Genomic DNA, 27931 nt, shown 5'->3' with positions numbered 1-27931 from the left:
TGCGGGGGCCCTGCCCGCCGCCGAGCCCCAGGGCGGACGGCACCACGGAGCCCGTGGAGTTCGTTGGGCGCGCTCGGCGGGCGGAGCGGCCCCGTCCCAGGGCGACCCTCAGCGGCTGCGGCGCGCGGGCCACGCGCTCAATTGTCCAGGCCCTGGCTGTAAGGCGCGGCCAGCTCGTCGGCGTCGCTGTCCGAGCTGCCCTCGCTGTCCTTGGCCGGCCGCTCCAGACGGCGGAAGAAGCGCGCGTCGCGCGGGGACAGCGGGTAGAGCGCGTCCTGCAGCGCCGCGCCCACGCCCACGCCCACGCCGAGCAGCTCCTCGTCGGACGACGGCAGCGAGTCCTCGTCCAGGTGCCGCGCCAGGCTCAGCCCGTCGAAGGGCAGCGGGTCCTCGAAGGTCGGCGGGCCCTTCAGCAGCCGCACCTGGGGCGGGGGACCGGCGCGCTGGAGGCGTGCACCGACGTGCTCACGCGGGAGCCGGCCGGCCTGCCAGGCGCCCGCCTCCCCAGGGCAAGGACCCCGCCTGTCACCGGCATCCCCGCGCCGGCCGGGGCCGCCCCGCGCTCACCTCGGCCTTCAGCTCCTGAATCTGGTCCTTGAGCTCGCGGATGTACTGCGACGAGTCCGAGTGGTTCAGCTGGCCCTGGATGCGGCCCTCCTCCCTCTGCGGGGGCGGGGCGGGGCACCCGGGGTCAGCGCAGGGCCCAGCCCCGCCCCCCGGGCCCGGCCCCGCCCCCGGACGCCCACCTGGATCTCCAGCTCGGCGATGCGCTGCCGCATCTCGGCCACCGCGGCCATGCTGTCGGCCTCCCGCAGGCGCACGGCCATCACCTCCTCCTTGCTCTGCGGGCGGAAGTGGGGAGAGGGGCGGTCAAGGGCGCGGCGCGGGGTGGGGGCGGGGACAGGCCGCGGGTAGGGGGGGAGTGCACCTTGCACTCGGCCTCGGCCTGCTTGCGGCGGCTCTCGCTGAGCTGCGTCTGCAGCCCCTTGTTCTGCGCCGCCAGGTACTGCAGCTTCTCCTGCAGCGCCGCGCGCTCCGCCTCCACGCGGTTCAGCAGGTTGCGGTGGATGTGGTCCTGGGAGGGAGGGAGGAAGGACGACGGTCAGGATCCGGCCGAGGGGCCGGCCGGCGCCGCCGAGTCCCCCGAGGCCCACCTGCGTCTCCAGCTCCACCACGCGCTGCCGCAGCTCGCGGCCCTCGGCCAGGGCCTGCGCCTCGCGCAGACGCACGCTCATCAGCTCGTCCTGCAGCTCGCCTGGGACCAGCTTCCGCGGGGACTCCTTCCAGCGGCCGCCGCGGGACAGGTGGGCCTGGAGGCAGGGTCCCGCAGGCCGGCGGTCAGCCGCGGGCTAGGGACTTGCGTGGCGGGGACGGCACGAGGAGGCGCCCGCCCGGGGCCCTCACCTGCCAGGTGTCCGAGAGCTCCTGCAGCTGCAGCTTCAGCTCCCGCGCCGACGCCACCGCCTCCCCTTCCCGCACCTTGAGCGCCTTCACCTCATCCTGCAGCCGCGCCACGTTGTTCTCGTCCGGCAGCGAGCTGTTCCTCTGGGGGCACAGGGGTGGTCAGGGCCCTGGGGGGCCTCCCCGCGGAGGGCAGGAGCCAGGGCCAGCAGTACCCGGGAAGCTGCCCCAGGCCCATGGAGCGCTCCCTCTGGAAGATGGGTGTAACAGCAGCGCTGTCCCCCGCAGGGCTGTCTTGGCCCCCCTATACTTTGTGGGTCCTCTATCAACGCTCCTGCTAATACCAGGCAGGCTGCGGGAGTGAGGGGCCAGGCCAGGTGCCCACCGCCCCTGGAGTCAGCAGCCCCAGTAGAGACTGAGGTCACTGCCGGGCCAAGCCAGGCCAGGCAGCCCCTTTCCCTGGGGAAAGGCTGGGCCCTGTCCTGGAGCCCCCAGGCTCAGCCACAGAGCATTTGTGCCCCTTGGAGCAGGTCCTTGCTTGGGTCTGGGAGTGGAAGGGGGTGGGTTCTATGGGATGCACATCCCCCACCCCTGCCCAGGGGAGGGAGGCAAGAAGGGCCCAGCTCTGGGTTTGTGATGGGCACTGGGAGCTGATGGCCCTCCCACAGCTGCAGCAGGGTCGTGGGGGAGGGGTCTGGGCTGAACCCAGAGGCCTGGTGGTCCTTCCAGGCCTACGGGCAGCAGAGGGCGCACCCCAGTCTCTCCCTGGGTGGGGGGTAGCCCTGATGGGCTTGGGCCTTCCCTTCCTGCCCTCCCCCTCCCTCCATCCCAGGGCTCAGGGCACGGTGGGGAATTCAGGAAGCTCAGGGAAGCTGTCTCCCTGCTGCAGCCATGCCTCGCACCCCTGGGCAGGTGCGTGTCCTTGTGTGTAGGGCTTGGGAAGGTCTGGGGGTGAGAGGGACAACTTCCTGTCCCCCGGGCCCTCTCATGGGGACTGTAGGCAGAGGCAGGCTGGCCTGGGGAGCAGCAGGTGGGGGACACCCGCTGGGCACAGACCGCCTGGGGTCAGGGTGGGGTGGGGAGAGTTGCCCTGGCAGCCCCTTCCCCTTGGCTAGGGCCTCACTGTGCACCGCCCCTCCCTGTCCCCACGTCACACCTTTTCCATGTCCAGGACTTTGTCCTGCATCTCCCGCAGGGCCCCCAGAGTCTCGGTCTCCCGCAGCCTTGACTGCTCCAGCTCCGTTTCCAGGTGGGCCACGAAGTCCTCAGTGAGGCGTGGGTTGTCCTGGGGAGGCAGAGGGCTGCTATGAGCCCTGGGAGAGGGACAGGCATGGGGCATCCTGGGCTGACCACCTCTATGCCTGCAGGTCCTGGCAGTGGGGCGCATGGAGTGGAAGTCCTGCACAGGACCTTCTCTGGCCCCAGGCTGCGCCCTGAGGGATGCCTGAGACTGTGGCTCCCCGGATCCTGGGTGGAGTGGAGGATGGGCACCTGAAGAATGCCTGTGTCCTTGCCGCACAATGGGGCTGGCAGGGGCAGGGCTGGGGCTGCACATCCTGTACCTCAAACTCCTTCCTCTCCCTGCGCCCTACCCAGCTCACAGCAGGGACGGGTGGGGAAGAGCTTGCTGGGATCCCAGAAGGCTTCTCAGAGGGGCCCCAGTGGGACATGGACGGTAGTTCTGAAGTTCTGGCTGCCACTTGGGCCTGGTGACAGAGGCCTGGCCCCTGGGGTGGGGGCTGTGGCTCCCTCTTGCTGCCCCAGGCCCTGGCCATGACCTCTTCCCAGCCTTCATGGGCCCCCTGCTCCCTGTGCTCTCCCCGCTGTGGGGCTCGGAGACCCCTGGGTGTCATTGCTCCCCACTGGCCCAGATGAGCTCCAGGCCCCAGGGGAGCCCCTGCCAGGCTGGACCCCCGGGGCACCCTCTGCCTGCAGCCATCCTCTGGGCTGAGGATGTGCCCTGTTCCCTCCAGGGGACACAGCTCAGGGGTGCCGTTACAGTCTCTTTGAGGGGCTAGCGTTGGGGCACAGCAGGCTAACACACCTCCTGCAATGCCAGCTTCCCACGTGGGCCCGGTTCCCACGTGCCCCACTTCTGACCCAGCTCCCTGCTAGTGCGCCTGGGAAGGCAGTGGAAGATGGTCCAAGTGCTTGGGCCCCTGCCACACACATGGGAGACCTGAATGGAGCTCCTGGCTCCCGGTTTTGGCCTGGCCCAGCACCAGCACCAGCCATTGTGACCATCAGCAGATGGAAGACCTCGCTTGCTCGCTCTCTCTCTCCCCCAGTAACTCTGCCTTTTAAATAAATAAATAAAGCCCCTCTGCCTGGCCGCTGTGGGTGAAATCAGCCCAGCCTCAGTTTCCCCATCGGTTGTGCTCAGGGTGCGGTGGGGCCGCAGTGCCAGCAACACAGCCATGTGCAAGAGAGCCACCCGGAGCTCATGCCCCGCGGCAGCCAGGCCACATCCCACGCGCTGCTCCCACCTGGCAGGAAGGAGCCTCCTCCCTCCTCCCTTGTCCCAGCTCCCAGGCTACAGGGGAGATGGAAGGGCTTCCCCTCGGGAGTTAAGTCCCCTTTCCTGGGGCCCTGCTCTGGGGGATCGCAAGGCGGACACCCCATCCGGCCGCGGGACATGGAAACCACAGGCCGTCGCTGAGGGGCTGCGCGGGGCTGAGGGGTGGTCTTTGGGTACCCCACCACCCACTCCCCTATGGAACAGGAAGGCCAGGGGCTGAGGCCGAGCGGAGCCCAGCGCATCCCTGAAGGCTGCCAGGCAGGGCAGGGGGCGTGGCCGCGGGGCACCGCCCACCCGCCCGGGCACCTGCTGCTCCTGCAGCTGGCGGATGGTGCTCTGCGCCTTCTGCAGGTCCTCCGCCGCCGAGCTGCACTGCTGCCGCACCACCGCCAGCTCCCGCTTGATGACGTAGTTCTCCTCCGCTTCTTGCGCCCGGGTCACCTGCCCCTGAGGACACCGAGGACAGGCGCCATGATCCTCCGCTCCCACCCCGGGCCCTGCCTTGGGCCTCCAAGGGAAACCCGGAGAGGACGGAGGTGCGGGAAGCGAGAGGGGCGTGGCGGCCCACAGTCAGAGCCTGGGATGGGCACCCCACTGCACCCGGGGACGAACAGGACACCTGGAGGAACCAAGGACCCGCCATGGGGCCCAGGCTCCGCCAGGCTCCGATGGGGAATGGCTGTGGCTCTACCCGCCAGCTGTCATACCGCCCCTCCCTCCCCCCTCCAATTCTGGCTCTTGGTCTCTGCTCCAGCCGGGAGCAGAACCAAGTCCTTCTTCAGGGCCAAGGGCACAGCAGAGACTGCCTCTGCCCCTGTGTGCCCGGCTCTGCTGGTGAGGGTGGCAGGGGCCTCCTTGTGCCTGGGGCTGAGGCCCCCCTCTCCCTCCACCTCGTCCTCTGTCCCCCACCCGATCAGAGCCCACATGCCAGGCTCGGCGCCATCAGGTGGCAGGGGAAGCTTCCAGCTAAAGCCATTCAAGAGGCGGCAGCAGGAGAAGCAGGTGAGTGAGAGGAGGTAGCGAACCTTGCAGGAGCAGCAGAGGCGCAGCGTGAGGGCCAGCAGCGCTTGTGTGTGTCTGCATGTGTGCGCGTGTGCATGTGTGCGAGTGCAGGGCAGGGCACCAGCCAGGGCCCAAAGCTGATGTGTCCTGGACCCCTGAGTGCCCTGGAGGGAGGGAGGGAGCTTCCTGTCCACGTGCTTGTGCGTTCACAGCCAGACACCCAGGCACGCATCCCGACCCCCACCCCCGCCACGCAAGTCCCACTTGCTCTCCACTCAGCCCCCTGCCCCCTGGGGAAAGCCGCTATGTCCCCAGAAGCGGCCCCCCCACTGCCCCCATGCACGCGCCAGGCCAGAATGGCAGCGGCGGGGAAGAGGCGGTTACTGGCTGTTTGTGTGCAGGGGCCTGGGAAGGGGCCAGGGAGGAAACAGACAACATGCTACAGTACCTGGATTAACCTATCAGCCAGAGCAGCGCTCTCCTACCCGGCGGGCGGGCCAGGGGGGTTCCCAGCGACAGGGGGAGGAGGCAGAGCGGAAGGCGCGGGGACAGGAGAGGGGAGAGACAGACAAGAACCACTTGTCACTAACGCAGTGGACTACGTCTACAAGCAGGAGAGAGGAGTGAAGGCCAGAAAACCAGCAGGAGAGGAGCCGCAGGAAGACCAAAGCCAGAGCCAGCTCCGTCCTGGAGAGGGTCCCTGCGTGAGCACGAGGGTGGGGAGGCCCCAGGGCTGGGAAACCACAGGGAAGAGCAGGAGGCGCGGGGCCCCATCTTTCCCCACGAGGGGTCCAGGGTCAACGCTGCCCACCCCCAAGCACCTGTGGCAAGGGCGCCCCTTCTCCTGTATTCTACCTCCTTTCTTTCCTTCTTTTGGGGGCAGCACTTTCAAATTACAGGCTGGGGAGCCATGGACAGGCTCCCCCTTAGTTCTGCCTCCTCCCTCCTCAGCCGCAAGCAGCCTGGGAGCGATGTTTGCAGTTCCTGAGGTTTAAACCCGGCCCTAACCCCAGGTCAATCACAGGGCCAGTGAGCTCCCCCAGAGCCCCCAGTGCTGGGGCAGCCCGATCTCAGAGCCCACAGACTCAGTGTGGGGTCTGTGCCCGGGGCGGAGGGGCAGGGGGGCTGGCTGGCCTCTGGCTGCTGGACAGACCCCTCACCTTCTCCAGGGTCTCAATCCGCTGCTTCAGGAGCCGGTTCTCCGTCCGAAGCCTCTATGGGGTGGGGGAGGACATGTCAGAGCCTGCCCCCCATGTCTGTGCACCAGACCCCCATTCGCCCACTGCTGATGAGGGTCCTCTCTGGGACCAGGCTACCGCCAAGTGAGACAAGACCAGCATCGTAAGGTCCTGGGTCAACAATTTCAATCAGGAAACGCCTCTTCAGAATGGCCCATTATAAAAAAAAAAAAATAACAAGTCTTGTAGGGCTGGTGTTGTGGTGCCGCAGGCTAAGCCACCACCTGCCACTCAGATTGAACCATATCGGAGTCCTGGCTCAAGTCCTGGCAACTCCACTTCTGATCTGGCTTCCTACTAATGTGCCTGGGAAAGTAGTGGATGATATGCCACGTACTTGGACCCCTGCCACCCATGTGGGAGACCTGGACGCTGTTCCAGGCTCCTGCATTCAGCCTGGCCACTGCAGCCATTTGGTAGATCTCTCTCTCTCTCTCTCTCTCCCTTTCTCTCTCTCTTTCTTTCTCCCTTTCTCTCTCACACTGCCTTTCAAATAAAATTGTGGTGCAGTGGGTTAAGCTGCCACCTGTGATGCTGGTATCCCACACTGGGGCACTGTTTTGAGCCCTGGCTGCTCCACTTCTGACCCAGCTCCTTGCTAATGCACCTGGGAAAGCAGCAGAGGGGTGGCCCAAGTGCTTGGGGCCCTGCCACCCACATGGGAGACTCAGATGGAGTTTCAGGTTCCTGGTTTCCATTGTGGCTATTTAGGGAGTGAACCAGCAAATGGGAGATCTCTCTCCTTCTCTCACTCTCTGTAACTCTGCCTTTCAAAGAAATAAATCTTTTAAAAAATAAAATTTAAAAGCACATCTTTGTTCAGTAAAAATGATGGGAATGCTCTGGGGTGGGCACCCTCTTCCCACACCTATTGCTAGCCCACACTTGCGTCTGTCTGAGGTGTTTTGGGAGAAGCCTCTAGTGTGTGCTGCAGACCCATTGCCGAGCAGGTCCAGAAACAGTTGGGATCAGTGTGGGCCATACCGCACACTTCCTGGCTTGTTTCTGGAACACCCAGGACATTCCCAGGAGGCAGCTGGACTCACTTGTGCTGGAGAAAGGCCTTGCCTGAGCCTCCCAGATCTGTGGGGCCAGAGCTGTTTCAGGCACATGGGCCCCAGACCCTGGGCCCCTGCGGTGCTCTGCCCTCTTTCTGGCCTCAACTGGTCACTGCAGCAAGCAGAGCCATGGTTGGGGGAGGGGGACAGTCCTGACCCACAATGCCCCTTTTCCCTGCTTCTACCAAAGGGAAATGGGAGCGAATGAATGAATGAATGAATGAAGCTGCATAGGGTGGGCACAGGTGTTTGGCACAGCCCCTTGATTTTAATTTTTTTTGGTTAAGATTTTTATTTATTTATTTGAGAGGTAGAGTTACAGACAGTGAGAGGGAGAGATAGAGAGAAAGGTCTTCCTTCTGCTGGTTCACTCCCCAGATGGCCGCAATGGCTGGAGCTGCGCTGATCCGAAGCCAGGAGCCAGGAGCTTCTCCTGGTCTCCAAGCAGGTACAGGGGCCCAAGGACTCGGGCCATCTTCTACTGCTTTCCCAGGCCACAGCAGAGAGCTGGATCGGAAGAAGGCCCCTTGATTTTAATTTTTGAAAATTGTATGACATGGGGCTGGCATTGTGATGTAGCAGGTTAAGCTACTGCCTGTGGTGTTAGCATCTTATCTGAGCCCCGTTCGAGTCCCAGCTGCTGCACTTCCCATCCAGCTCCCTGCTCATGCACCTGGGAAAGCAGCTGAAGAGAGCCCACAGGCTTGGGTGCCTGCACCCATGTGGGAGATCTGGATGAAGCTCTTGGCTTCTGCCTGGCTTAGCCCTGGCTGTTGTGGCCCTTTGAGGAGTGAACCAAGGAAGGAAAGATCTCTCTCTCTCTCTCTTTCTCTTTGAAACTCTGCCTTCCAAATAAACAAATAAATCTTGGAAAAAAACAAAAAAGTGGTATGATGTGTTGCCATCTGGGCCTTGGGCATTCAGGAGGGGTGGCCTAGACAGCACACGCATGGCCTGCCTGGGAGGATACCTTCCTACATGGGTTCTCCAAAAAGTTCATGGAAAATGCGTGTCTTGAAAATAACTATGCACAAGTTTCAAAATATTTGTGGTTTTTTTTTTTGCACCAAAATAAGTTTGTCTTTTAATATCATTTTCCCACAGACTTTTTGAAGTCCACCTGTATATAAACCCACCAGTGTGGAGCCCAGTCTCTCAGCTGCCTTCTTTTAAATCACAAGTCACCCCAGTTCTAGGTACCAGGAAACTGGGGGTGACCCCTCCAGCCCATAGCTGCAGAAATCACGCAAGCTATCCAATCTTCAGCCTGCTCCACCTGCCTACCCTGCCTCACTTCACCCAAACCACACTCCAGACTCTGGCCCCGCCCCTGCACATACCGCCATGTCTCCCACTAAGGGTCCACCAATTGGCCCCAGCCTGGCATGGCCAGCCGCCTCCTCTTGGGGGCTGTAAGAAACGCTTCTCCCGTGTCCATCACCTTGCCTTCCCCGATGAAGACAAATCCCCGTGACATCTTAGAACAGGCTAAAGGTCAAAGGGTGAAGGGCAGGGCTGAGAGACTCTGGCTGACCCTTGGAGGCCTCTGGGGCTCTCGCATCCCTCTCCTGGGAAGCCGCCAGGCTGGGCCCAAGGCTGGGGGGCCTGCTGCGTCTTTGCCTGGTGCTGCACCCTCATGTTCACAAGATGCAAGCAGGCTCTCATTCGTACGTGAGCAAGACCGACATGCACCTCTGGACGGGTACAGCAGTTATGTTGCCAGGCCTGGGAAAAGGAGATGCTCCAACACTCCGGATACAGAGCTGTTTCTGGAAAATCTACAGGCAGGGCCAGGACCTTTGATTCCTCCTCGGGTGTGGGTGACAGGTGACCCGGATTCTAACCTAGGTTCTATCCCCGTCTCTCTAGAGGCAGCGGGGCTGCTGCTGCTAAGAGTAATAATAATAACTTGAACAGGGGAGCAAACGTCATCCCCATTATGCAGAAGGGAACACTGAGGCTCAGGGAGGTGAGTTTGCCTCCCAAGATCCTACAGCTGCTCGGCCGTGCCGCTGGGATTTGAACCCGGGTCTGATGGACGCCCGTCTTGGCTGCTGTGTGGCTCTGCCCCTGGAGAGGACAGAGGCTGTGTTGGGGTCTCTGTCTGTATCTGTTCCCCCAGCTGGACCTTGGGGACTTCAGTCCTGGCTGTGACTTGGGCAAACAGCAAGTGCTCAATAAATGCTTGTTGAGCGAATGACTAAAAAGACGTTTGGAGCAATGAAACAGAAGACAGGCAAGAGTGGGGAGCCCAGGCTCCGAGTCTTTGAGGGCTCAGGGAACTGGGGCTGGTGGGCCAGGCACCAGGGAACCAGGAGGCTGGTGGGTATCCATACCCTGGCCTACACAGCCTGTCGCCTGCCTCAACTCTCCCCCTTCACCCCCTCGTCTTGGGCCCCCCCGCCCCGTGGCCTTCTAGTGATCCCTCAAATTCCCTCCCCCTACACACACTGTGGCCTCAGGCCTTTTGCATGGACTCCCTGGGGGTGGGGCGCCGCCCTAGTCCACCCCACCTTCTTCCTGCATGTTTGTATCCAGAGCACTCTGCAGAGAACCCACGTGGTGTCAGTGACATGGAGGGCCCCACGAGGGCAGGGACCATGACTGTCCAGTTTACGGCTGTGTCACTTGCAGGGAGAATGACCACCTGGGGCAGGCACTCTCTTCCTGGCCTGGCAAGTGAGAGGAGGGCCAGCTGGGCCAGGGACCACCTTCCCAGACCCTGAGGACCATGTGCTGGGCAAGGCCACCCTCTTGCAGCCAACTCTGGAGTTAGGGGACCCCCCCAAAAAAAACACTGTAGCCCTGGCCCCTGCTTCTGGACTCACTTTGATCTCAATCTGCTCCTCCATCTCCTTGCTCTTCATGGCTGCATACTCCTTCTCCAGCCTGCAAAGGGACAGGGCCCACGGGGTCACTGTCCCGCCCCCGGGGACGCCCCTTTCCTCCCTGGCTCCTGGCTGCCCAGCACCGACCTCTTCATCTTCTTGGGGTTGTACTTGACCTGGTAGGCCTTGAGCACCAGCTTGTCCGGGCAGCTGTCGAACTGGTGGGGGATCACCCTCTGGAAGTACTGTGAGGACACAGGTGGTCACCGGCACCCGGGTCCTGGCCGCCGGGGGCCACCTGACCCCTGCAGTGTCCTGCTGCCCTGGCAGAGGGCAGGGACTTGTCTGCCTGGGGCAAGCTCATGTCCCCCGCACAGGGCCTGGGTTGCTGTGGTGTGAATGAATGAATGTGGAGAGTGAGAGGCGAGAATGGGGGAGAGGGGAGGGTTGACCTTGCTGAGCCACCTGTAGCCAGGGCTTTGGTTTGCAGGGGACAGGGAGGCTGGGGGGATGTGTGAGGAGGAAGGCTGGGGCTGGGTAGGGACTGAGCAGAGGAGACCTCACGGAGGGGCTCTGCAAAGGGTTAAGGTGAGTGGGTGGACGTGGCCCCCATTCCCAGCCCAGCTGGCCTCCTCCAGCAGCTGCAGACAATGGACGCCCGTGTTCCCAGGCACAACCGTGGCTTTGTGCATTCTTCCTGAAGCACCAGCTGGGTGATGCCGGGAGGGGCAGGGGCCTGCAGGCTGGGAAGCAGCGGCGAGGGGCAGGCCAGGCTGGGTGGCTGAGGTGGAAATGGCACCAGAGCCTTGGGGTTGGGCCAGGGTCACGCTTTGCTCGTGGGCCAGGGGGACCCAGAGCAGAGACAGGAGGGAGGGGTGGGGCCTCCCAGGGCTTGGACCTGCGTTTTCCGGTGTCACTGCCGCCAGGCCGAGGCAAGGACAGAATGGGGAGGACGGGACCAGGGACGTCCAAGCGCCCCCACTCCTGTGCCCAGGGCCCTGTGGGGTGCAGCGCACCCTCGCCGCCCTCCTGGCCCACCTGGGACATGCCCTCCATGTCCAGCTGCATCAGCTCCGTCTGGTTCACCTGCAGCAGGGCGAGGCCCACCCGGAACACGATCTCCAGCCCCTGTGAGGGACGAGGCAAGCAGCAGTGAGCCTGTCCCAGGGCCTCCAGGAACCCAGACCCCCGCCCGGCCCAGCATGACTCGCTTCATACAGAGGACTGGGTGGGGGAGTGGCCTGCTGGCTCCCACCTCATACATGAAGATATCGAAGACGCGCGTGGCGACGGGCAGCGGGAAGGTGGTGAGGAAGAGCGTGAGGAACCAGGACGAGGCATACATGGACGTGTGGAAGCTCTGCGAGCGGAAGTGGGTGTTGAGGTCCGGGAGCTGCTCCTGCGGGGAGGGGCAAGGCCAGACCGCATGGTGAGGGGGTGCTGGGTCTCAGTGCCTCTGCCACACCCCAGGCAGCCCACAGCTCCCCTCCCGGTGCTTGGGGGAAACCATAGCATCTCAGAGAACCGAGTAGCACCAGGTGGCCGGAGCCAAAGCAGCTACCCCGTGTTGGGAGCCCACCCGGGCAGGTGCTAACTGACTGCTCCACTCCCAGAAGCCCATGGGGTTCTCCTGACCCCAGTGGGGAACTCCTCAGACTTAGTCATTCCTTAGAGTCACCCAGAGGGGCAAAGGTGCAGCGAGGCAGGATGGGGCCCACAGGCCTGTGGGAGCTCATCCTGTGGCATCCATGGCCCCTCGCACAAAGCGCTGGACACAGCAGTGCTTGGTTGCCCTGAACTTCAGAAGGCTGGGAAGTGGCAGGCCACTGGGGAAACTGAGGCTGGGGATGGTGTGAAGACCTCGGGGCTCCCCCAGGAAGGAGGGGCTCTCTGGCCTGGGGTGGGGTCACTGCTTCTCCCCCGCAGGCCTTGTTTGTGGCCCTATTGGGCACTGACTTCCAGGTGCACCCTAATTGCACAGCCCACCTGCTGCCGGCTTCTGGAGCGGGCTGGCGAGAGTATGAGAGACAGAGAGAGCACGTGTGTGTGTAACACGGAGCGGCTCTGTGGGGGCTGCTATTTATACACAGAGTGTCTGCGGCTTCCCGGGAATCAGCAGGGGCAGGCAGACAACACTTGCACGGCTGCTGCCACCGGGGACTCGGGGCGGGCCGTGGTCATGTGTCCGAGGCAGCCGGGCCTCCCCTTCTGCATGACCATTTCTGGGAGCCCCCACATAAGTGGGCAGCCCCCTCTCTGCCGCCAGCATCCTCCAGAGCACTGCCGTGAAGCCTGCCGGGGGACAGGAGCCCCTTCCCGAGCTGGGTGCGCTTTCCCGGGCCTGGACTTGGCCCTGCGCGCTCACCTGCAGCATGTACTCGAACTGGTAGATGCAGAGCCCCAGCTCGGCCATGCTGGGCTTGAAGAGCTCCCGCAGCCGGTACTCCTGCATCAGCCGCACGAACACACAGAAGGCCTCCTCCTCGGGCATCTGGGGGGAGGGGCGGGGCGGGGAGGCCTGCAGACCTGGTCGCTGTGTACACAGCAGCCTGTTTCTGTCCCCTTTACATCTGCTGGACAGGGACTGTACCTCGCTACCCTCACAACACATTACCACTGGTAAATGCAGCCACCCCGTGTCACGGATGGCCACCTGGCAGGAAACAGGGAAGCTGGGGTTGGGCCTGACCGTTGCCATAGCCCACAGTCTCATCCACCTGCTTGTGTCACGCTCCTGTCTCCTCCCAGCTGCCCCTCTTCTCCCACCTGGTTTCTCTGGAGGAAACTCGCAGGCCCCACGAGCACTGTGCTGGCTGCCTTAAGTCCAAGCTGACCAGCCCTGGGAGCCACTGTCTCTGTCCTGGGCAGGCGCCCGGCCCCTCTGTGTCCTGAGCATTGGCGGACATGGGTGGGTGGGTGGGTGGGGACCCTGGCTGGTCTGGCCCAGGCAGCCTACCTGCATGAGGAGCAGGCCCACGATGAAGGCACTGCCCTGGCAGTAGCCCACCTCCCGGTCGACCAGGGAATAGGCCTGGGGAGGAAGGGTGCGTCATGAGCGCAGGGGCCCAGGGGGCGGGCCGAGGGCAGGGGAGCCCCGCCCCACCTTCATGACGTTGAAGAGCACTTCCTGGCCCAGGCTGTCCTGGCCCTTGAAGAACTCGTGCTCCGGGTAGGTGCGCGCGATGTCCCTTCGGATCAGCTTCTCGCACGGCGAGGACATCTTGAGCAGCTCCGAGTACTGGTTCTTGACGGGCATGTCCGTGGCGCTGCACAGGAGCTGCCACACGATGGCCCGGAAGTGGTGTGGGATGCCCTTGCGGATGAGCTCCTGGGCGCAGGGCGGGGAAGGGAGCGGGAGGCCGGGGCTGGACTCCGTCCTAAGCAGGCTTCCCCGGGCCACCCAGCCGAGCCCCTTGGGTGTGACTTGTCCACACGCGGCCTCTGGCTCAGAGTTCTTCCAAGCCACTGTGCCGCGCCACGCGGGGAGAGTCCCCAGTCCTTAGAGGCCAATGCGGTGCAGAAAGCCCCGCCCCTCACTCCCTCCTGTCCCCGTGTCCCGGCAGGACGCCCCCAAAGCGCCGCTAGCAGACGCTGGCATTGCCCAGTGGCTGGGTGACCATGCCGGCTGCCCACCCGCTCTGCCTGCCTGGCCTCCCGGCCCCCGCCACCTTGAGCAGCTTCTCCTTCCGGCGCCGCCACTCCTCCCACTCGTTGGCAATCCGGCCCCACAGGATCCACGTGTCCTCCTCCAGGTGGCTCAGGTTGGAGGAGGCCGAGGAGCTGGACACCAGCGAGGAGCCGCTGTTCCGCCGGGAGCCATTCATGGAACGCATGGACTTGGAGTCGGCTTCCAGGAGCCTGGGTGGGAAGGGCATTGGCAGTGGCTCCCGTGACTCCCTGGAGCTGGGGTCTCTGGGAGGGCTCCAGGCATCGGTCTGGGTCAGTTTTGCTGAGTGACCTTGGCCCATGACCTGACCTCTCAGAACCAAGGTCCTCACCTTAGCCCCTTGGTGTGGTAGAGTTCCAGGCTCTTGGCTTCTGTCTGGCCCTGCCCTGGCCACTGTGGCCATTTAGAGAGTGAACCAGTGTATGGAAGGTCAATCTCTCTCTCCTCACCCCCTATATAATTCTGCTTTTCAAATAAATAAGTACATTTTTTAAAGATAATTTTTGGGGCTAGCATTGGGATGCAGACATGTAAGTTGCCTATTCCAAAGTGGGCATCCCATATCAGAACATAGGTTCCAGTCCCAGCTACTCCACTTCTGCTCCAGCTCCCTGCTAATGCACCTGGGGAGTCAGTGGATGATGGCCCAAGTGCTTGGACCCCTGTCACCCATGTGGAGATCCGGATGGAGTTCCTTGCTCCTGGCTTTGGCTTGGTTCAGATGTGGTTGTCGTAACCATTTGCAGAGTGAGCCGGAAATTGAACCCCACTACTCCAACAGGGGATGTGGGTATCTCAACCACTTGGCCAAATACCAGCTCCAGATATTTACCTTTTAATTTCATCTCCCAAGCATTTTGAAATATCCTTGTATTAACCATGTGTTTCTGATGCTTCTGACAGATGGGGCCCCTTGCAAGGCTGGTTAGTTGCTAAAAGCAGTAAGGGACTCATGTACCGGTGCACCTTGCATCTGTAAACCGACCAGTCCCAGCCCACACCCCAGCCGCCTCCTCCCTCAGACTCTCCTCTCACATTCTGTGCCATGATTCAACTGCCCCAGTCACCCCAGGGCCGGGTAACCAGATACCTTGGGCAGCCCTGGGCCCCAGCCTGCTGCAATGATCCAGACTTGGGAATGACAATGCGGCTCCCCCGCCTCGCCTGTTCCTTCCCTGGGAACCACAATAAAGGCTCTGCCTGCACTTGCTCTGCTCCTTGCCAGCCCTGGGCCTTCCCTGTGCGGCTCTGCCTGTGCTGTGCCCCTTCCTCTTGGCAACAAACTCTTTTCCATGGCAGGGGTGTCAGGGACCTGTGGGTGTCGCTATACCTGAGTAATAACAACACTTTTATTTGAAGTTGCTCAGGGGGCAGGCCTGAGGGTGCAGCAGGAGGCCTGGCTCCAGAGGTGCAGGTTTTAGCCTCTTGCCTGGAGTCACCTGACCTCTCAGACCCTGGCTCTCCTCATCTGAACAGGGGCCTAGCTGTCCAGCCGTGGTTGGGAGGGTGCGAGCTGCTACCTTGTCCAGGGCTCAGCCCAGCTCTGAGTATGAAGGGGCCCAGGGACTTGTGCACCCCTGAGGCCCTTCCCCGGGCCCCAGCCCCCACTCACCGGTTCTGCTCTTCGAGCTTGGCCAGCAGCTCCAGCTCATCGGGGCTGAGGTTTTCAGAGTCCGAGGTGGGGGAGCAGGTGGGGGCTGACAGGGCCTCCTGGGACGAGGAGTCGGGGCTCAGAGTGGGGCTCGCCATGGTGGGCAGGCTGGTCCTCTCGGAGTGGGACTGGGTCACAGTTCTATCTGAGGGCCAGAGACACGTGTGGTTGGCATTGGGTGGGTGCTCACCCCAAGCTGCCGGCCCTGGGCCAGCCCAGCCTGCTTGCCCTCCCCTGCGACACTTCCTCCCCCAAGCTTGCCACCTCTGGCCCATCCCCTCCATGCACCCCTCGTTCCCATGCACCCAGTCCAGCTGACAGCTGTGTCGGCTCCTTGCCTGGCTACTAGGATCCCTGTCTGTGGGGCCAGGCCAGATGCCTGGACCTGAGCTGTCCCACCATGAAGGCCGAGTCTTAGCTCCACACCCTGAGTCTGCTGCATGGCCCAGGGTGGGGCTCCTTGTCACTCGGGGTCCCAGCGACCCTGCAGGGGCCTTGGGGCTGTAGGAGCCCCCGCTTCTGCGGCCCTCTCTCACGGCTTGGTCCCTGTGCCCAGCTGCAGCTGCCCTGTGAGCCCTGCCTCAGCACCTGACCTTCCCCATCTCATCAAACAAAGTGGGCTGCTGGCACCGCCCAAGCGGTTCCTTTCTGCTGGTAATTGTTCACCACTGCCAGCGGCCGGAAGAACCGACTCCCTGTGGGCCAGGAAGCCAGGGACACACCACAGAGGTGGGAGTCAGTGCCCTGGTGGGTGCAGGGCCAGAGCTGCAGGCTGGGAGGGGAGCTGGGGCTTTTGCCTGCCTTGTGCTGGGCGCATTTCTCCTGTTCTTCCTGGGGTGGCCTGGCCCGACCCTTCTGGGGGGCTTCAAGGACACTGGACTCCTGCTTTGTGCCAGTCTGGCAGGAGGCGGGTGAGAACCATGTCAGGCTCCAGGCTCAGATGGACCTGGGTCTGAAGTGTGGCTGGGTAACCCAGGGCCAGCCACTAGGCTTCTCTTGGTCTTCAAAGACTGAGATCTTACAGCACCTCTCTTGGAGGGTGGCCCTGAAAACCAAGCAGGCTGTGGCACATTGAGTGCTTAGAATACTGCCTGGCGCTCCATGACGCCCAACAAGTCATTATTGTCCCACCAAGGCCAGGGCTGTGGTCTCCAGGGGAGCCAGGGCTCCTGGGTTCTGCCATGGCCATGGAACCCCAGGGGAGGTTCTAGAGCTAGAAATGGTTCTGGGGGGGAAGGTGAGGGCTGGGGACGGTGTTCCCCAGGTGTTCCTCCTGCCCAGTCTTGGGAAGCCCAGGCTAGCATGCTGGCCTGAGAAGGGAGTGGCTGCCAGCGTCCCTGCAGAGGGGACAGGGACAGGATGAGGGCAGACCACTTGACACCTGCCTGGCCATCCTCAGACTCCTTCCCGTAGTCCAGATTCAGTCCCCAGCCCACACCCCAGGGCCCACAGGAACCCTGGACCTGCCCCTGGCCGTGTACACGATCCCAGTCCTCCTGTCTGGGGTTGTTTGGTCATGGGGTGGGCCTGAATCCTCCTTCCCCAGTTATTCAGTGGCTCCACAGGGCCACTGGCTCTTCCTGTCAGTTGGGTGCTTAGGGCACTGGGCTTTGGGGGTGGCAGGGACCCTCCCATTGCCCAGCTTGCCAGGGACCACCTACCCTTGAGCCTGACCAGGAATGAATAATTTCTGCAAAGTGACAGTGGGGGTGCTCGGGGCCTCCCATGGAGTCAAGGTCCACTCACAGCCTGCTGGGCCAGTGCCAGGTTGTAGACAGAACAGCACAGCAAGGATCCAGGGATCTCTCTGGGCAGGGAGGGCAGGAGGTGGAGGCCAGGGCCAGAATCTCAAAGCCACAGCAGGGCTGGGGGAGTCTCGAGAGCTCAGAGGACCACATGTGGCCAGGGCAGTGGCCAGGACCACCCTCGCACTGCTGAGCCAGGAGACCCAGCCTCAGGGTGCATTGGCCTCACCCTGTTCCCCCTAAGGAGCCTCAGAGAATGGCTCAACCCCAAGCCCAGGGGCCAGCGCTGGCCGAGTTGGTGGGGCTGTTATTGCATATGAAGGCATGTTGCATGTAGGAGGTAGGACAACTTAAAAACACACAGCTGGCATTCGTAGCCTGGAGTCCTCCTGAGCCCTCCAGAGCTTTCTGACTCTTCCCAGACTGTCCAAACACTGCCCAGCCTTCTGGAAGCCTGTGTGTGCATGTGCATGTGTGTGCACACTCACACACATGTACTTAGAGACACGTGTGAAGCAGCACACACACTTGGACCTACACACATGCATTCATATGATGCATACATGCTTAGTCAACTTATACACACATACACACTCCCATAGACTCTTCTCTCACTCCCTCACATGCACACTCTCATAACACCCCCACCCACACCATGCACACTCATACACACACAGGCACACACTGTTCAGACCATGCCACTCTGGGAGCCAGTGGGTTTGCACTAGGGGCTGGTTTGCTGCTGTCCTGGTCCCGAGGGTGGCCCTGCTGCCTTCTCCACAGCACTATGTCCCACACGAGGCCAGCACAGCCAAGGGCTGTCTGAGGGCTGGACGCTGCTGTAGGCTGGAGCGTGCAGCAGAGCCAGATGGGCAAGGCCTATCCTCTCGGCACACAGCCACGCCCACTGTGCACAGACCGGCCCTGGTCTCCCACGCCCTCAACTCTGATACTCTGCTTCTGCTGCACCTGTCATTGAGAGGGGGTCCCTGCCCGCACTGCCACCTGCCACAGTTGCCCAGGGCAGCCCGCTGCTCTGGCACTGGACCAGGCTGCAGGAGTGGAGGCGGGCTGCTGGGCATCTTGGACCTCCCTTCCCCTCTCTCGGGGTCCTGGGTCCTCTTCCCTGAAGTCCCCTCCCCGCCTGGCTAAGGAGAGACTGCCTACCCTGGCCAGGCCTTCGAGGTCTGCTGTGTGGTGCCTCTTCCTCCGCAGGTCATGCCCTTGATCTTGGCCTTGCGTGCCCTTGAGGATCTCGCTCTCAGGGCTTCGATGGCCAACCATGTCTGCGATTGTGAAGCCCTCATTTCTGGCTGTTTCCTTTCTCCCGAGCACCGGCCAAGACTGCAGTTCCCTAGCTATTCCATCACAGCCTCTGCCCCGCCCCCCTCCCGCCAGCCCTCCACGTGCTTCTGTGGCCCCTGCCCTCCTGGAGCACCGGGGGGGGGGGGGCGGGGGGGGGCGGGGAAGAGATCAGGAGACGGTCACCCAAGCCCTCTGCTCCTTCCCTCTCACATAGTCTGGTCTGCTATCTGAATGCTCCAGTCCCACAGCCACTGTCCTAAGGCCACCTCCCACCTCTGGTCTTCTTCTATTTTTTTTTTTTTTTTTTGACAGGCAGAGTGGACAGTGAGAGAGAGAGACACAGAGTAAGGTCTTCCTTTTTGCCATTGGTTCACCCTCCAATGGCCGCTGCGGCCAGCGCACTGCGCTGATCCGATGGCAGGAGCTAGGTGCTTCTCCTGGTCTCCCATGCGGGTGCAGGGCCCAAGCACTTGGGCCATCCTCCACTGCACTCCTGGGCCACAGCAGAGAGCTGGCCTGGAAGAGGGGCAACCGGGACAGAATCCGGAGCCCCGACCGGGACTAGAACCCGGTGTGCCGGCGCCGCTAGGCGGAGGATTAGCCTAGTGAGCCGCGGCGCCGGCCTCTTCTATTGTCTCTTTCACTTCTGATGTCTCTGGGGCCACCAGAACCACAGAGACCTGCCGCTCTAGCCACCCCACCCACTTGCCCAAAACGCTGGAGCAGGGTATCTGGCCTAGTGGTTAAGACGCCCATGCTCCACTTCCGAGTGCTGGGGACGGATTCTTGGCTCGAGCTTCCTGCTCATGTAGACCCCGGGAGGCAGTGCCACCCAGTACCTGAGTCCCTGCCACCCACGCAGGAGGCCTGGACTCAACTCCCAGCTTCCAGCATTGGCCCTAGCCAGTCCCATCGTGGGCATTCGGGGAGTGAACCAGTGGGTAGGAGTGAACTCTCTCCCTCTGCCTCTCAAATACAAAATAAAACTCATACTTTTAAAAAGGGCAGGGGGAGGGTATTGTGGTGCAATGGGGTAAACTGCCACCTGTGACACTGGCATCCAACATGGCACCAGCTTGAGTCCCGGCTGCGCTGCTTCTGATCCAGCTCCCTGTGAATGCGCCTGAGAATGCAACGAAAGATGGCCCCAGTGCTTTAGCTCCTGCTCCCTGTGTGGAAGACCCGGATGGGGTTCCTGGATCCTGGAATTGACCTGACTTAGCCCCAGCTATTGCTACCATCTGGGGGCATGAACCAGTAGATGGACGATCTCTCTCTCTCTCTCCCTTTCTCTCCCTGTAATGCTTTTAGATAAATATATACATCTTTTTTTAAAAAGTTTAAAAACAAAACCACCACCTTGTGGCAGCTCCTCTGGGCGGGGTGGAGCCCAGACTCTCTGCAGAGTGCACATGACCTCCTCAGCCTCGCCCCTTCCCTCAGCTCAGCCCTCTGCACCCACACATGGGTTTCCTCCCGCAGGGCCTGCACGTGCTACCCCTCTGTGGAGAAGGCACCGCCCAGGCTCTGGTTTGGGCATCCTTTCTGTGCAATCGTTCCTGTCAACCCCCTCCCTCCAGCACCCAACCCTAAACCCCAGGCCAACACACGCTCCACGTCAGTGACTTCTGTGCCTGCCTGCTCTACGGGCTCCTGAGTGCTTCCAGGGCCAGGGCTGACCTTAGCTCCTACGCCAAGGTCCTAGTGCACCATCTGGCATGCAGTAGGTGCTCAGCAGACATTCGGTGCATGAACAAAGACAAACGTTCTTGTGCTGCTCAGCTGGCCGATCAAGGTCAACGTCCACGGTGATGGTCACGTGGGAATCACGTGCTCCCAACAGGATGTGAGATGCACCCCTCGCCTCTCTGTCTCCCTTTCTCCAAATCCATCACCCCAGTCTAACCAAGAGAAAAACATCCACAAACTCAGATTAGGGGAGATTCTACAAGCCACTTGATCAGGCCTCCTCAAAACGGTCAAGGTCACCAAAAACAAGGAGAGTCTGAGAAACCACCAAAGGAGCCTAAGGAGATGTGGTGACTAAGGTCAAAGGTCACATTGCAGGCACGTGGCCTAGCTGTTCAGATGCCCCCATGTCCTGCCACGGAGAGCTTGGGTTCAAGTCCTGGCTTCATTTCTTATCTCAGCTTCCTGCTAACGCAGACCCTGAGAGGCAGCAGGGGATGGCTCAAGTACTTGGGTTCCTGTTACCCACATGGGAAACCTTGGTGGCGTTCTTGGTTCCTGTCTTTAGTTTGCTCAACCTCAGCTTTGTGGGCATTTGAGGAGTGAACTAGTGGATGGGAAATCTCTATTTCTCTGTCTCTTTCTTGACAAAAAGCATCATGTGAGATCTTGGAGGGTGGGGTGGTCCTGGGACAGAAAAAGGACGTTAGGGAAAAATCTCAGGACATCTGAGCCAATGGCAGGTGTCAGTGAATAAAGTCTCACGGTGAGGCAGCCACAAAGTGGCTAGGAGGTGTATGGGGGCTCTCTGTGCTACCTTCTCCATTTTACTGTAAGTATAATACCGTTCTACAAAACAAATGCTACTTTTTTTTTTTTTATAAATACATGTAAGAAATAATTCTGTAGCAGTGCAGAGAGGAGGAAACAAAAGCAATGCCATGTCATATGGAGCCGAAGCTCACTCCCGGGGGCCTCCACTTGGCCGCAGCCGGAAAGGGACTTGACCTCGGATCCCTTCCCTTCCCTTCCCTTCCCTTCCCTTCCCTTTCCCTTCCCTTCCCTTCCCTTCCCTTCCCTTCCCTTCCCTTCCCTTCCCTTCCCTTCCCTTCCCTTCCCTTCCCTTCCCTTCCCTTCCCTTCCCTTCCCTTCCCTTCCCTTCCCTTCCCTTCCCTTCCCTTCCCTTCCCTTCCCTTCCCTTCCCTTCCCTTCCCTTCCCTTCCCTTCCCTTCCCTTCCCTTCCCTTCCCTTCCCTTCCCTTCCCTTCCCTTCCCTTCCCTTCCCTTCCCTTCCCTTCCCTTCCCTTCCCTTCCCTTCCCTTCCCTTCCCTTCCCTTCCCTTCCCTTCCCTTCCCTTCCCTTCCCTTCCCTTCCCTTCCCTTCCCTTCCCTTCCCTTCCCTTCCCTTCCCTTCCCTTCCCTTCCCTTCCCTTCCCTTCCCTTCCCTTCCCTTCCCTTCCCTTCCCTTCCCTTCCCTTCCCTTCTTTCTTTTTTGACAGGCAGAGTGGACAGTGAGAGAGAGATGAGAGAAAGGTCTTCCTTTTGCCATTGGTTCACCCTCCAATGGCCGCCGCAGCCAGCGCGCTGCGGCCTGCGCACTGCGCTGATCCGAAGGCAGGAGCCAGGTGCTTCTCCTGGTCTCCTATGGGGTGCAGGGCCCAAGGACTTGGGCCATCCTCCACTGCACTCCCTGGCCACAGCAGAGAGCTGGCCTGGAAGAGGGGCAACCGGGACAGAACCTGGTGCCCTGACCGGGACTAGAACCCGGTGTGCTGGTGCTGCAAGACGGAGGATTAGCCTAGTGAGCCGCGGCGCAGGCCGACCTCGGATTTCTGCTCCCAGAGCCCTTGCCCGCTTCTCCGGCTGCTCTGCCACTCTCCACGTTTCTTTACTTTACGGATGATACACGTGAAACAGCGAGCACTGTGTGGCTTTAACCACAGTCGATGTTTTCCAACAGGGAGTATGAGCAGGTGTGCGTGAGCCATCTTTTGGCATGTGGCATTTTCAGAGGCTGGAGGAAAGACCCCAAGTTCCTTTTCCATCGTGGCTCCCTCCCTGGCCCTCTCCCTCCGAGTGACAGAGAGGGAGTTAGAGAGGTGGTGAAACAGAGATGGAGAGAGATAGGCATAATCTTCCACCTACACTGCTTCACTCCCCCAAATGCCTGCAACAGCCAGAGCCAGCCCAGGCAAAAGCCAGGAGCCAAGAATGCCACTGGGGTCTCCCATGTGGGTGGCAGAGACACAAGTACTTGGGCTATTACTATGCCTCCCAGAAGTGCGCATTGGCAGGAAGCTGGATTGGAAGTCCAGCAGCCAGGACTTGAACTGGTACTCTGATATGGGATGAGGGCACCCCAAGTGGCAGCTAAACCTGCATGACCCGGGCCCCTGCTCCCACATCTGATCCTCTACCCCTGAGGATTACTGGGGACACCAACTCCTTTCTCTGTCTAAAACCTTGAGAGAGACCACGCAATCCCAATTTGTCCAGTCTGACCAGCAGACTCCTGGGGAGGTGGCCTGGCCAAGCATCCCAGGTCCTTTTCCTGGGCCGGGAGTGAGTGAGCGGCCTCTTGGATAACAAGGATGACAGCTGGAATTGAGAGGTCACGGACGGCTCTCCTCTTGCCCCAGTTCTAGCTGCTTCTCCACTGCTCTTGAAGCTTCCTTGGCCTTGGAACATGGGCAACTGTCCCAGATCCCGTGGCTCCTGGTGAGAACCTCTCCTCCTCCAGCTATCTGATCCTTGGTGTGCTGTCTTGAACCGTGGTTTCTCTGTCTGCAAAGACGTCCAATGACAGTGCCTACCTCACAGGTTCTTTTTATTATTTATTTTTTAAAAGATTTATTTATTTGAAAGGCAGAACAAAGGGGACAGGGGGAGAGACAGAGAAAGAAACCTAGCTGTTGGTTCATGCCCCAGAAGGCTGCAGCAGCCAGGAGCCCAGAACTCCATCTGGGTCTCCCACATGGGTGGCAGGGGCCCAGGGACTTGGGCCGTCTTCCGCCGCCTCCCCATGGACTGGAAGCAGAGAAGCCGGGGCTCCAGCCTGCACTCTGATACGGGGTGCTGGCATCCTAGGTGGTGGCTTTACCTGCCGCACCACAACACCGGCCCCCACCTCACAGGTTTTGTTGTGAGCAGTGAGAGTTTATACCTGCCAGGTGCTTGGGACAGGGCCTGGCCCGTGCTGTTTACTCCCTGTTGGATGGAAAGTTCGATGCAGGCAGGGGCTGGCGTTGTGCAGCCCACTGTGGGTCCCCAGAGTCTATTGCCTCATCAGACACCTAATATTTGTGGAATGCATGAATAAACCTCCCTTGCTTGGCAGGCCTGCCTGTACGTGGTGACCCTGTGGAAAGATGACACCCAGTACAGCTGCACTCATTATTATCCGTCACAACAGAAGCAGGGGAAGCCACACGCGGCTTCAGGCTAAAAGCTGAGGAATCTCTTGGGGGTAGCCAGAGAGTTTCCTGTCTTATATTCCTACCAGTTTACTCTCTGCCACCATAACAAGTTCCTGTCTCTGTAACGGCACAAGGAAAAGGCTACAGCCCTCCTAATTCCTTCTGGGCCCTGGAGGCCCCGACAGGATCTTTTCTGCCCTCCTCAGTCAGCTGTCCTGGCTGTGGGGGCCTGAGGGGAGGGTGAACAAGGTCATGTGATGAGCCCTCACCTGTGTCCTGCCTGAGCATCACTCCCAGTGCTGCCCCTGGGAGCCCTCCAGGGCAGACCCAACACCAACAAGGCTTGGCTTTGGTGAGCACCTGCTGTGCGTCCCGGGCTCGCCCGGGACTGACTCATCTGTGAGCCCCCATGGGACCCTCGGGCCGGGGTAGGGGACGGGAGTTAGCTCTGGAACCACCCTCCCTCCTTCTCCTGCCTGCGTTTGGCTTCCAGACCTCCCTGGGAAGGGCGAGGGTTTGTGGATCCCTTTTGCTGGGGGCGCGGGGGGGGGGTCCCTCCAGGCGTGTCCCGTGCAGGACACAAAGGCCCGCAGGATGAAGCCCATCCGAGGAGGCACAGGCAAGCTCACTCCCCTGGAGGATCCACGCCTGCTTCTGTCTCTGGGCCGCGGGCCAAGCCCTTCTGCTGCCTGGAACACCCTTTCCCGCCACGCCTGCCTGGTGACCGCATCCACACGTCATCCTGCTGCACCCTCCCGATGCCTGCGGACGCGCCGGGCCCTTTTCCTGGGCTCTGGCAGCAGCACTGTACAGAATCCTGTCTCCTGCCTCCCTGCTGCAGCAGGGGGCCAGCGCCAGGGCAAGGCTGGATCCCGGCCCCTCCAGCTTGGTTTGCCAGAGCCAGGGAGCGTTAAATGAGATAATATGTAAGTGGAGCACGTGGCTTCAGCTCCTGTCTCAGGGGGGCCAGATGGGGCTTGGGGATGAGGCCAGACTCAATGCCTGGGATGTGCTGGGGCTTTTATGTTCTGCCCGAGGGAACTGAAACATGCCTTCCTCTTTGAACCCCTTCATCATCAAAGCACAGACACGAAGACATGGATGCACGTCCCCGGGTCTAGGAGACCCCTCATGAGCTCTCTGGAGCCTTGTGTGTTCCTCCAGGGTTCACAGCCTGCCCCCGGGGCCATCCCACCCCACTGCTTCCCTACAAAGTCCCGCCCCGGGAGGTTCTGGAGTTTGCTTCCTGTGCACGTGACCTCCAGGAGTCTTTTTCAGCCACTCCTTCCTTTAGCAGGTGGGCAGAGTCTTGTCCTGGGTTTCTGCCGGGGCAGGCATTTAGCCTGGCTGTCGGGACGCTGGCTGGGACAGCTGCAGCCCGTGCTGGGAGCACCTGGGCTCCATACCCAGCTCCGGCTCCTGACTCCAGCTTCCTGCTAACACAGACCCTGCGAAGCAGTGGGTGACAGCTCAAGCAACTTGGTTCCCGTCACTCACGTGGGACACCTCAACTGAATTCCGAACTCCTGGCTTCCACCTCGGCCCAGCCCCGGTTGTCACGGGCATTTGTGGAGAGGAGCAGCAGAAGGGAGCTCTCTCTGTCTGCCTGCCTGCCTCTCAAAGAAAGAAAAAGTCATGGAAGAGGGCAACGTGGGGCACCAGCATGGCTGGCCAGCAGTCCCCTGCTCCGCCTGCTCTCCTCAGTCCTCCCTGGAGGTCCCTACACGGCTACAGATTCTAGAACAAACCATTTCTCACCCCAGCCCCAGTTCAAGCCTGCTTCCTGCAGTCCAGCTCAGCCCCAGAGAGGGGGTCATCACCCAGCAAGGTGCCACTTATGCACAACCAGGGACCAGGGCTGCCCGTGGTTCACCAGCACCCACAGGGGGGCGACAGCCTCCTCCCCATGGCGCTCACCGAACACTCAAGTCCATACCCTCAGCCCACTGGCTCCCCTGTAGCACAGTACTGCTTCTAAGGATTCACTCGCCCCATTTTCTAGAGGGGTAAACTGAGGGCCTGAGCCCAGATGTGCTTTTTCCCAAGGCTGTCCAGGATCTGCCAGTGAAGCTCCAGGGGGAAGCCAGCAGGGCTCTTCAGCTAGGGCTTTCCCGGCACGCTCAGGCTGTTAGAAAGACCCCAGGCTCGGGGGGCCAGGCCACGCAGGGGGGCTGGCTTCCACCTGACCGCCCCACATGCCCTGCAGTTCTAAGCCACAGCGTCTCGCCTGTTCTGTCGTCTCCTCTCTCCTCTGTCTCGCCTCATCCTTTGTGCCGGGGCCAAGCCACCTGCCGTTCCTTCCAAACCACCCGCAGTCAACCGCAGAAGCCCTGGGGAGCCCACAGGTGGGACCCCAGGCCGGCGGGAAGAGCCAATCCAAACCGGAAAGACAAGGGGATACAGGTCTTCTGGTTCAATCCCAGCTTGGCTGAGGGGCACAAATGAAGCCCATCCCCGCCACCATCACAACCTCTCCCCAACACCCCAAGCCTCTTCAGCGCATTTTTGCCTTCTGAAAACACTCCTTCACAAAGAGCTGGCTGCCCCCGCCCCAGCCCCAGCGGGTCTCCAATGCCAGGGGAGAAGGGAGGCGTGGCGTCTGGGTCGTGGGTGAAAGCACTCACGAGGATTGTCAGGGGCCAGCCCTGAAGAGCAGCCTGGACGGCAGCACTGGCTGAGCCGTTGGGGGCCGGCAGGTGTGATGGGGTCCGGCATGTTGGTCCTGCCAGTGTGATCAGACCTCAGGACTGGGGCCAGGGGCAGCCCAGCCCCAGGGATGGGGGCTGGTGGCACAAATCAGGGAGTGGGGCACTTTGGTGCAGGAGAGAGTGTCCTGCCCTTTGGAAAAGTGGGGGGAGATGGGGTTAGGGGAAGTGGCCTGGGGCAGGTTCCCAGCAAGGCACTGGGACCCCGCCACCCTCCAGGGCCCCAGGACGGGTGTCGGCTCAGGGAGGCTGGTGTGGAGGGGCAGGCTGGCCGCCTGGGGACAGCGCAGTCATCCCCCAGTCTGACTGTCTGAGCCGGACCTCCAGGAGGGCCTGGACAGGTAAGATCTGAGGTGTCTGTAGCAGCGCTGGGCAGTGTGCGTGTGCAATCCCAAATGCCTGGGTCTGTGTGGAGGCCCCTCAGTTTCTCTGTGTGTTGGGGGAATCCAAAGGACCCCTGTGTGTGTTTGGGGCTCTCAGACAGGCAGGTGGCGAGGGCGTGTCTATGGGCGGGGAGGGGGCGGCTCAGGAAACCTCCTAGGCGGGAGGTGAATGTGGATTTTGTAGGAAGCCCAGATCTAGACTGGTCAGAATAGGGATGTGTGGAGTCACCAGAGAGAGCCGGGGGGACCCCAGGAGTGATCTTTAGGGGTGCCCTTGGGCCTGGGAGGCTGCGGGGGAGCAAGGCCAGCAGGTTGGGCAGAGGATGATGATAGATCGGAATCCTGAGTTACAGAGGCAAGAGAGGGGTCCTGTAGGGTCCGAGAGGAGGGGTAGGGCCATGGGGCTCGTCTCCTTGGGCAGAGGTGGGGGCATGTCTGGGGCAAAGGGTGAGACGGGAGTGGGTGGGGGACGGGACGACAAGAACTGTGCAGGTGAGAGGGGTCCTGAGGAATCAGGGCAGAGGGTGGGCAGGGGTCCTGGAGCCCGGGGTTGGGGACGCTTGTTGGGGGCGGGTCTGTGGAGTGGGGGATGGGGCAGTCCTGCAGGGGACCCCAGGGAGGGGTCTCGAGAGTCAGTGGAAAGGGTGGGCGGGGGTCTTGGGCCTGCGGGGGCCTCACGGGGAGGAGACATGGTGGGGGAGGGGGGAGAGCTGCAGGGTCCCCCCGGGGAGGGGTCCGGAGGGAATCGGAAACGAGGGTGGTGGGCGCCGGGGCCCGAGGATCGAGGCTGGTTGTGCCGAGGCACCCGACGCGGGTTCCGGGGCGAGGCGGCCCGAGTCGCGGTCTTGCCCGGCCCCCACGGGCCGCAGCGCGGAGCCGCCAGCCCAGCCGGAGCAGGCGCCCGGGAGGCCCGGCCCGCGCCACCCTACCTGCACCGAGCGCGCCGCCATCTCCCGTTTGGAGCCTCGCCGTCCCGGGCCGCGCTGCCAGATACCCGCCGAGCCGCTAGCCCCGCAGCCCCGGCCCGGCCCCCTCAGCCGCCCCCCGGGACCGCGGCCGCCGCCGGCTCCGCTGCTGCCATTTCACCCGCTGACAGGAGCCGCTGCCCCGCCCCCGAGGCCCGGTCAGCCAATTCACCGCCCCCAGATACTCTGTCTCCGCCCACCGTCCAAGAGTGACAGGGTATTTGCCCAATCCGTGGCCATTCCGTGAGAGGGGGCCCTGGCTACGGTCAGAAGGTTACCGCCTCTGAAAAGACAAGCGAATTGAAATAAGGGAAGAGATGAAGGACGGGTTGTTTTGCCTATCGAAATGAGGAATCCTGTTG

At 61.6% G+C, this 27931-nt stretch overlaps 1 protein-coding gene and 1 long non-coding RNA gene across 4 annotated transcripts; one reads left to right on the top strand and one right to left on the bottom strand.

Annotated features, from left to right (window-relative positions):
* EVI5L (ecotropic viral integration site 5 like) lies at positions 1-27713 on the bottom strand. 3 transcript variants are annotated; one of them, XM_070067530.2, is made up of 20 exons: positions 27534-27713; positions 15325-15508; positions 13714-13903; positions 13149-13373; positions 13002-13076; positions 12411-12536; positions 11301-11444; positions 11084-11173; positions 10193-10290; positions 10046-10106; positions 6082-6135; positions 5370-5402; positions 4226-4366; positions 2558-2686; positions 1405-1545; positions 1155-1310; positions 929-1075; positions 747-842; positions 568-663; positions 1-443 (listed from the first exon to the last, which is right to left on the bottom strand). In XM_070067530.2, exons 2-20 carry the CDS (start codon positions 15459-15461, stop codon positions 138-140), a joined length of 2445 nt encoding a protein of 814 aa, XP_069923631.2. In that variant the 5' UTR covers positions 15462-15508; positions 27534-27713; the 3' UTR covers positions 1-137. The 3 variants fall into 3 exon arrangements, with proteins under 3 accessions (XP_069923631.2, XP_069923634.2, XP_069923636.2); XM_070067533.2 differs by having other exon boundaries at positions 1-422; XM_070067535.2 differs by lacking the exon at positions 5370-5402 and having other exon boundaries at positions 1-422.
* LOC149121456 (uncharacterized) lies at positions 4325-5641 on the top strand. The gene is made up of 3 exons (XR_016223236.1): positions 4325-4455; positions 4837-4921; positions 5516-5641. It is a non-coding gene; the product is annotated as an uncharacterized LOC149121456 (long non-coding RNA).
* Positions 27714-27931: the final 218 nt, after the last annotated feature.

Source organism: Oryctolagus cuniculus, chromosome 16 (assembly GCF_051225735.1).
Source record: "Oryctolagus cuniculus isolate XC-2025 breed Fujian yellow rabbit chromosome 16, ASM5122573v1, whole genome shotgun sequence".
NCBI classification, from domain to species: Eukaryota; Metazoa; Chordata; class Mammalia; order Lagomorpha; family Leporidae; genus Oryctolagus; species Oryctolagus cuniculus.
The sequence above is the reverse complement of the archived record's forward strand: the minus strand, read 5'-3'. Positions and strand labels throughout refer to the sequence as shown.